Raw genomic sequence first — 9,567 nt, 5'->3', positions numbered from 1 at the left:
GATGCGAAATTCCAATTGCTGTACACGAGTTTGCACTCAAGCATACTAAAATTCATATAAGTGACAGAGCTCTACTAAGATAGTTTCACGATGGACATCATACTCGGAGTCAGACTAATCACATGAAAAGATTAAGAAGATGGAAAAAGAAAAATGTAGATGGTTGAAAAGCGAACGGTGTTTCCCATATCTGTCTGAAGGCCTCTGCCAAGGTGAACCTAACCTAAATGACTGAGATACCGGTCTGACTAATATTAACACACTAGCATATACAAGGGAACCAGTGGTCAATAATCCTAACTCTAGGTCAACAAACTGGCAAATACAAGGGAACCAGCAGTTGAATACACATAACAATAACCATTTTTTTTTTTTAACTTAACGGCATGAATAAATCTTTTTGATCCAAGCGCATGCTTCTTGTCAGCAGATTACACGATAGTTCCCACGGGTCCTGCATTCCACGCTTGCTTAGGCGACGGAAACAGGGAGAACACACGCATATTGCTATCCAAGTGTTAATACTTATTCCGATTGGTCTAACTGGTCCGGTCATTTTTTTTTAGTAACTCAGTCACTCTAATTCACCCTAGCAGTGGTAACAACTTGAATCGTGTGCCCCACCAAGTCACTTGAAATAAAAGAAAACTGAAAATAGAAATTGAAAAGGACTCGACGAGATATGGCGAAACTATCATGTTATTTCTAACACCTGAGCTCTGTGCTTTTATGAATAGACTCTATAGATGTTTCCATCTAGTCAGATTGGTTCCTCAACTCCTAAAACAAAAATGTTTCCATCCACTTAGATTGGTTAGTGCTATCCTTAATAGGCGTAAATTTCTAGTCTCTGGAGTTTATTTATTGCAACTAAAAGATTTTCCCATACCCCCAAACTTAAATCTAACATTGTCCTCAATGTTCTAAAGATGAAACTAAAAGCATGAACAAGGAGAAACTGTTACCATTTGAAGCGAAAGAGTTAAGGAAAGATATTACCATGTTGCATGAGCATGGGATACCTCCCAAGAAGTGCTAAGTTTAAAGTCTTCAGCCAGACTTAGAAAAGGATTGGTCAACTCGAACCATAAAGTAACAGTCGAAATAACTGTGGGTCTTCAAAACCAAAAAGAGCTGACCATAAGAAACTGCAGTGAACCAAGAAAATGGACAAGAAAAGCATGCCCTTACCTAGTTTCATGAAAACTATCGCTAATTGCGGTTCAGGTTCTATGAAAGGGTCTAAATAGAATATTTTCATTGGCTGCGTTTCTTCATAGGTTGGATCCAAATTATTAGGTCATAGAGTCTGGAAAAACTCAAATAAGAACTTGGAATCACAAAGTAATAACCTAAATAATTGCGGATCCTCTAAGTCAATCAGATATGACTTACAAAATTGACCACAATGAGAATAGTGGTCATTCTTAAGCAAATGTGTCGATTCTAATTTCCTAAGGCATTTAGGTTTAGTCTCATAACTTAATATTCGACACATTTGGAATATAAACGTTCCCACAGTTGGAAGAAAACTATTTGATGGGAAAACAAAGTCAATCTGGGGATCATAGCCTGGGAAAACCACATCAACCAGAGGATGGGTTTCTAACGACTGAACTTCTTCCTGGATATCATTAGGTTCGGGAAAACGAGTATGAAGGTAATCTTGTAAAATTGTCGAGGCAGAGATATCAAGTCCTAAGTGAAGGGACTTTCTGAGAGTTAAAGGTAAGGCACTATGAAGGTGATAATCACCCCCAAACTTAGAGTTTTTAGTGTCTCTAGATAGACTAGTAACAATCTCCCTAATTTCTGGATCATTAGATTCTTGAAAATGGTCAATTGATTCTTCTAATTTATTATCAGGTAGTGCATCTTTACTCATCTCTACGGGTCTATCTTCTTCTTCCAAGACTATTGTTTCTAAGTCGCTAGACTCTAAAACAGTATTTTCGAAATGATCCCGTTCCTCTAAACCACTATCGGCTCCGTAATCAAAAGGAAAAACTACATCGTCTAAAACGGTGGTATCCCTAATCCAATCCTCGTCCTTTTGAATAGGTGAATAATCATAAAAATTATTTGGATTTGAACTAGAAATAATATAATCATTATAAATCTCAATTGGATTAATAGATTCCTGATCACTATGCCTACATATTTCAGATTCTTCATTACTACTATCCTCATCATCATAATAGTACAAAGATGATTGAACCTTATCTAAATAAGTAGTGTCTTTTATTCTAACCTCGTCCTCTAGATTGGGAAAATATTCACTATTGATATCAAGGGTAGAATTGGAAACACTATTTTGGAAATTTAGATTATTTCGAGCATCATTAGCTAACTGTTCATTTTCTTCCTCTAAACGTGCTTGAATTTCACTGAGCGTAACACTTATACGTTCACAAGTCTCATTGAATATCTTAGACCGTTGTGTACTCTCTTCTCTTGAACTAACTGCACGTTCATACTCCCTTCGTATTTGTTGGTAGGTTTCTTCTAGAGATTGAACAGGTTTAGAAATGTCATAATCAGGACTAGTTTTTAAGTAGTTTTCCAAAAACGCATGACTAGTACTATAATATTCCTGATTTTCTTGCTCGTAAGACCAATTCATGTGTGGATAGTAATTGGGCTCACTATGATATGAACCATAACCTTGAAAAGGTTGGCGTTCCCAACTACTATTCCCACCATGGTCATAAAACTGATGATGTCCATATTCAAATTCAGGTCGATACTCATTGTATTAGCTTCTATCATGCCAGTTCGACATTCTTAATTGCAAGGGAATTCTACACAACCACAAACAAGGCCGACTCGACTCCACCAAAACAAACCTAAATATTTCTAGCAAACAAAAAGCATGATGGCTCCACTTAGATTGTTTCTAGACCAGATTCTATCTTTCGAAAGGGAATTCGTTGCAATTTGAGCAAACCCCTCTAGAATCAATCTGAGTCAAAGTAAGTTGAATTGAGGCGAGGGAAGCTCAGTGGAGCTTTGATACCCAAGGCCTCACCGCTATCACAAGGCGGCGCAGTCACGCATTCAACTCACAGAAACCATCATGAACTTTGGAGTGTGCTTAAAGAGCAACCAATATTTTTCGAACGAGTTTCCTATTAAGCTCGTTACCCTATCGGTCTCGTTCTATTCCAAATTTTAAGCTTGGGTTCGCGTTAGGTTTCGTTTTCCTAAGGAGGGCAAGAAGGGATCGGTGATGAAATCCGAACCCTTATCTTGTTTAGGCCAGGCCTTTCCCTTTACTAGGAAAATAAAGACAGTCCGGTTCGTCCTCAAACAATTATCACCTTAAGGCAGACAGTAACCCGCTTGCAGGAGATTCGCGGGTGTTTCGTTTAGACTTACCTCCCGTACCAGACGGGAGATGAACCGTTGTCGTCGACTCGGGCCACGACTCCTATGCCGTGTGCGAACCCGAGGGGCCGAGACGATATAGTAATCGTCGTCCTTCCCTGCACACAGTTTATATAATTTTTTTTTTTTTAATAATACCCTTCCGTAGGGTTTAAAAAAAAGTCCAATTGTTTAAAGTCCAAAGTCCAAAATAAAAAAGAAAAAAAAATTACAGTTTTCCTCACACTCTAAAAAAATTAAAAATTAAAAATTAAATCCTAAAATTGTCCTTTTTTCTTCTCTTTTCGCTTTAAGCTTTAAGCTTTTTCCTCTCCAAGTCCTTAGTGTTCCACTTCGAACCTGTAAATCAAAGAAAAAAAGACAAAGTAAAAAGGAACAAATAAAAAAAAAACCTAAAAAAATAAAAATAAATCTATATACAAGTCCGCGTCGGCGGCGCCATTTTGTTGTAGTTTTGAAAGTGGTAGTAAAAGTTCGTTGCTCGGACTTGTAAAGATTTAAAAATAAAAATATATACAAAACATATTAACAATTTGGGCAAGAGGTACTGGTACTAATGATTCGGCCAATCTTCATAACATAAGGCTCAATGATTTATTCTCAACAATAATCGCTCAAAACTTGTATGGACTCTTATTTTGCCAAAGTCGATTCTCAAAACATTGGTTGTAAATGTTAAGCATGGAACATCAAATCACCTAAGCTAAGCATGACCCATCTAATCAAATAACACCCAATTTAATCAAATCATATTTCAATTAATTTTTAATGCAAAAGTCTTAAAAAGAATTAATAAAATTACCCATGTATGAAGCTCGGCCTCCTCCGTCGTCCCAGTGTTGGGGTTTAACTCATCATAGTAAAAATGCTCTTAGAATAATTTATTATGGCTCAAAAATGGTTTACAAATGATGAGAATATGAGAAATATAATAAAACCAGAGAACTACGACCCTCAGTGACAAAATAAGACTGCTGCTGTCCTGTCGCAAATGCTGTGGAAATAAGACTGCCTGATGTACGACCCACATGTGTGAGTCGTTGACACTGTTGAAAAACGACTGTTGTGGCTGCTCCGTTCTTCGTGTTCTTGGTGTTCTTCATCATCAGCAGCAGCAGCAACAGAGTTTCATCAACTCTTGATTTTTGCTTCTCTGGACCTCCTCTCGACCCCAAACTCTAAACAACCTTCTATGCTAACCCAAGAGTTATATTTATACACCTTTGGACCAAGAATAACTTCTCATTAAAACAAAAAATCTTCCCATTACTCGCAGTGAATGAAAATATTCCCGATATTTTTTTCTTTAATTCTCTGATTTGTTACGGATTGTACCATGTTTTATCTCTTCTCACGCGTCATCCTTAAGCTGTAGGGATTGTTTCCAGCCAATAAAATCAACCCATGCACGTCTTTTCCATCCAAGAATTCCAAGAATAAAATATTTTTCCTATTTTTGAATATCTTCCCTGATTTGATTACCACCGGTTATCTAACCAATTTTGACCGAATCCAACACCCATACCAGCTCTATCTAGGCCCTAGGAACAAACCCAATCAATTTGGGTCGTTGAGTCTCCTTTAATCCCGTCCAAACTGCCAACCCTAAATCTGCTAGTTGATAACATTTTTTTCCCGCCAATTTTGGTTTTTGAATTTTAGGAAGAAGATGTCCTCCCCCCTAACCAGAACTCGGGTGCGAATAGCAGCTGCCTTGGGGTGACCCGGGGTTTCCCCTTAGTAATTAGGTTACCCCTTATCCAAAAGCGAGAGTCCGAAAAACACTTGTCCTCCGGGTGACAAAATCAACTTTTCGAGCCGAATTTTCCAAAAATGGTTATTTCCTAAAAATACATAAAAACACAATATTAGTACAAAAATAGAGTTCCAACAATATATAGTATTGAGATCAAATTAGACACAAAAATGTGTCTATCACAAACCCATTCATTCTAGCCCCACCTGACTCGAGCACAATCACAAATCATTACAGGAAAAACTTCTTAACCACCTGGTAGCAACAACACCACCTGCAATCAGTTGTAGCATTCCTCTATCCAAGGCAACAACTTCTCACTTGGTCTCAATTACATGTTCTCGCCATCGGCAGTAGCTTATCTTCTTGTGCACCACCAGTTTCACATTCATTCATATCCATTACTGACATTACCACCAAGACCATTATCAACTAGCACCAGCACCTGTAACTCTTCAGAACCGATGTCTTGTTCATATCAAACTCAAGCATATATGCCATTCACCACTATCTCCAACTCAAAACCAACAACCCATATCAACTCCATACACAGCAACAACATCTTTTTATCTCACAGCCAAGAGAACTGCACTTCAATATCTTTCTTACATCCAACACAACTCAGCTTTACATGGCAACAACTACCTGCAACATCCAACAGGTCAACCAACAACTATGCACCTTCCATTACCATGAACTGATGGTAGCAACATCATCCTTGAGGCCTCCTTATCCTCCAACACAGCATCAGCTCCTTCTCTAGTTCTTGCAAACTTCATTTCATCGCCTTTTAAGAACAAAAAAAACTTCCTCCATCAACTTGTCCCAGCTCCATTATCTCAGCATCACAGTCGAAACATCACCCATCAAGACCAACTGCATCTCATGTTCTTCCTACAACTCTCACCAAGCTTCAGCTGACCATCTTCTCGAGCCATAAGCTGCAATTCACTTCAGGCAACAATACACAACAACATATCTTGAGCCATTCTCATCTTCAAATCATCAAAACATAACCATTGCACCTAAACATACATCTAATCATCTTGCAGTTACCAACCCATTTCAGTAACGTTTTCCTCTTTCGATTCACAATACAGACCACTCAATAGAGCAACATTAACCCCAATTCCAGTTTGAATTCAACCCTATTCTTCAATTATCGAAACCATCACTGTCAAATGCAAATCTAACACAAACCCATTGTTTACAGACCTTTGAATCCACAGAAACTCGCAAATGCTTGATGATTCTACTCCCTTCATCTCCATTTTCTCTGACATCAGCTTATTGTTCTTGATATAGTTTTCGTATGAGAATTCAAACACAAACTAAACTCTTACAAATTAGACTTGTCTTACCCTTTTACAACTCTCTGGTCCGAGGACGTACTCCACCAGACTTGAGTTTTTTGGCGTGAACCATTCTTGGCGAGGAACTGAGAGCTGCTACGAGATTTGGCTGAGAGAAGAATTGGTCGTGTAATGACCAACTCGACCTAGTTTCTAGATTATAAGCAAAACGGATTTACAACACCCACTCATTAAGATAAGGGCCACCAAAATGGAGGTGTTTTCAACTGTCAGTCGCTCAGTTCCCAACATAATTCTTCTCGTTGTCAGTTCTAGTTCATTCGTCACCTCTTTCTTGTGAAACCTAGCCTGCTCCAAATATAAATTATCCCATGTGAATTGACCTTTTTGCGCTTTTCGCTTCAAATGTCTAATTTCTCCTTCTTCCGCTTCAAACGACTTCATTGTACCTAATAAACTCAAAAGCAAACATAAGATACATATTTTGCAAGAAAACTCGCAAAGAAAGCATAAAAAATAGATAACTACCAAGGGGTTTACGACACCTATCATTATATCTCTCTCTCTCTTGTTGTTAGAACGTTTACAAAATTCAATCCGTGAACCTGACAACAAAGAGAGTTCTTGGACGGTACCAAAGACCAATGTCCAAGGATCAATAAAGTCTTTTCCAATTAACAATGTTGGACCTAGATATTGTGATTGATCAATGCGCAACATGTGATATTTCAATTATAAAGACACCAGAAGTTTTGTTAAAGAGGAAACCGCAAATGCAGAAAAACCCATGACCTAGTCCATATCGAACACCAAACTGTATTATGCCGCAACAGACACTAGCCTACTATCAATTAACTTCGACCTGGAATGTAGTTGAGCATGAACTCAGACTCTCACTGATTCAGGTACAGTCGAGCTCCTTACGCCTCTTGAATCCTAGCAGGACTCTGTGCAACTGATTCCCTTAGACGATGTCACCCACGACTAAGAGTTGCTTCAACTCAATTGAAGACTTTAAACCAAATATTCCTCCCATGAATTAAGCCTATTTTTTTTTTTGAAACAGAAAGAATGTATTGATAATCAAGTTTAATTCAATACATGAGAACGATCCACAACAACTTGATTAACAATTTCTGGTGGAGGGGAAGTATCCCAATTAAAAGAAATCCTATCTTTTCTAGCCATTTTGGCTAAGATATCAGCTACTTTATTTCTCTCTTTAGGAACATAAGAGAGTTTCCAAGAACTAAAATTTGAAAAAGATTTTTAATGTCTAGAATAATATTAAGAAGTCTCCAATCCATGGCACTATTGTCGTTATTGACAGCGTCTACTACCACTTTAGCGTCCATTTCAAAGTGAACTCGTTCAAGCTTTAAATCCTTTGCCCATTGCACCGAGCTCCACAAACCCATACATTCGACCTGTTCTGCACTCCTAGCTTCATTCATGCTAATGCACCTTGCTTCTTGTTGCATACATGCAAAATTTCTTATTATTAGACCAATACCACCTAAAAGATTATTATAATCAAAAGAACCATCACAATTTAAAGTCAAAAAACTAATTGGAGGAGGAATCCAATTAACATTTTGAAGATTAATTCTAGGAGTAAGCTGAGAGGGAATTGTAATCCTGTTTGAGTGTTCAGAAACCATGTTCTTACATTTCTGAATAATTGCATCCGGAGAAGCATTACTGTTGTTGAAAGCTTTTGCACATCTTTCCATCCAAATATTCCAGGCAATGATTGCTCTACTAACTAGATCATTTCCTGTGATTGTACCATTGAACAGGCTATCGAACCAACTAATAATCCATTCCGAGAGAGAACCATTGTTATCAGAAGTCCAGCCCAACACTGCAAACCATACTGCTCTAGAAAAATTACAGTGCAGTATTAGATGCGTTGCGGTTTCCTCTTGAAGTTCACACAGTGGACATAGAGTATCATCACCCACAATTGCACTACCCAACACGTCTTTAGTAGATAGAAAATTGGAGATGGCTTTCAACAGAAATTGACGGATTCTTGGAACCGTTGGTAGTTTCCATAATCTGCCGTAGATTTTCCTCATACCTGTATCCACTGGTGGTTGACGAGAAGTCTCCTGGTACATCTTTTGATAGCAAGATCTCACAGTGAATTTGCCATTTTTCTCTAGAAGCCATATCAGTCTATCTGACTGAGATGAATGAATGGAAATATGTAGAATATATTGCATAGTCTATGGATCAAACATCTGTTCAAGCAAAGAGGAATTCCATTCTGCAGAACCAGGTACAAACAACTGATGAACGTATGTATAGTCTTGAGCAAAAGAACACCCTATTTTTGGCTGTGGTGGACCTTGTAATTCAGGGATCCAACGATGATTCCAAATAAGGATTGAAGCTCCGTTTCCTAAGTTCCAGCAGTTGTGTTGATTAATGAACTGAAGCTCCGAACTAATGTTGCGCCAAGACCAAGTGGTGTTGGATTTCTTCTGTAGCTCAAAAAGTTTTCCATCCGGATAATATTTAGCTCTGAGAGATTTCGACATAATAGAATTTTGATCCATACATAGCCTCCAAGCAGACTTCACTAACAAGTATCTGTTGAAAGTTTGCATATTGCGAAAACCTAACCCACCCTCAGATTTTGGATGGAAAACCTTTCTCCACTGAATAATCTTTCTGCCTTTTAAACTTTTTTTGTTTCTCCAGAATTGTTGTTGCGATCTATCCATCTTGTTTATTGTAGCATCTGGAAGCTTGAAACTCTGCATGTGATGTATAAGAATCACGTTTGAGACGTTTTTAATCATTACAGAGCGAGCCGCTTCTGACATATTACTTGCATTCCAAGCTGAAAAACGACTATTCATATTCTCTTGTAGAACTCCAAAAGACACTTGCCTGTTTCCACAAAGAGTTTGACAGTTTGATGGTGAAAAGTTGGAGCTAAAGTGCAAAGCTGATTTGTTAAAATTTATTAATTGTCCAGAACAAGCGCTGAACTCTTCAATGACCTGGAGAAGTTTATTAGTCTGGTCCAGATTAGCCTTGCAGAATAAGAGGCAATCGTCCGCGAAGAGTAGGTGATTAATTTTAGGGGTTGATCTAGAG

At 38.1% G+C, this 9,567-nt stretch overlaps 1 protein-coding gene across 1 annotated transcript; it reads right to left on the bottom strand.

The window, feature by feature from the left end:
* Window positions 1-7,661: 7,661 nt before the first annotated feature.
* Window positions 7,662-8,579, bottom strand: LOC113332698. The gene has a single exon (XM_026579242.1). The coding sequence runs from the start codon at window positions 8,577-8,579 to the stop codon at window positions 7,662-7,664; it is 918 nt and encodes a 305-aa protein (XP_026435027.1).
* Between the last annotated feature and the right edge of the window lie 988 nt (window positions 8,580-9,567).

Source organism: Papaver somniferum, chromosome 1 (genome assembly GCF_003573695.1).
Source record: "Papaver somniferum cultivar HN1 chromosome 1, ASM357369v1, whole genome shotgun sequence".
NCBI classification, from domain to species: Eukaryota; Viridiplantae; Streptophyta; class Magnoliopsida; order Ranunculales; family Papaveraceae; genus Papaver; species Papaver somniferum.
Note: the sequence above shows the minus strand (reverse complement) of the source record. Positions and strands in the feature narration are given on the sequence as shown.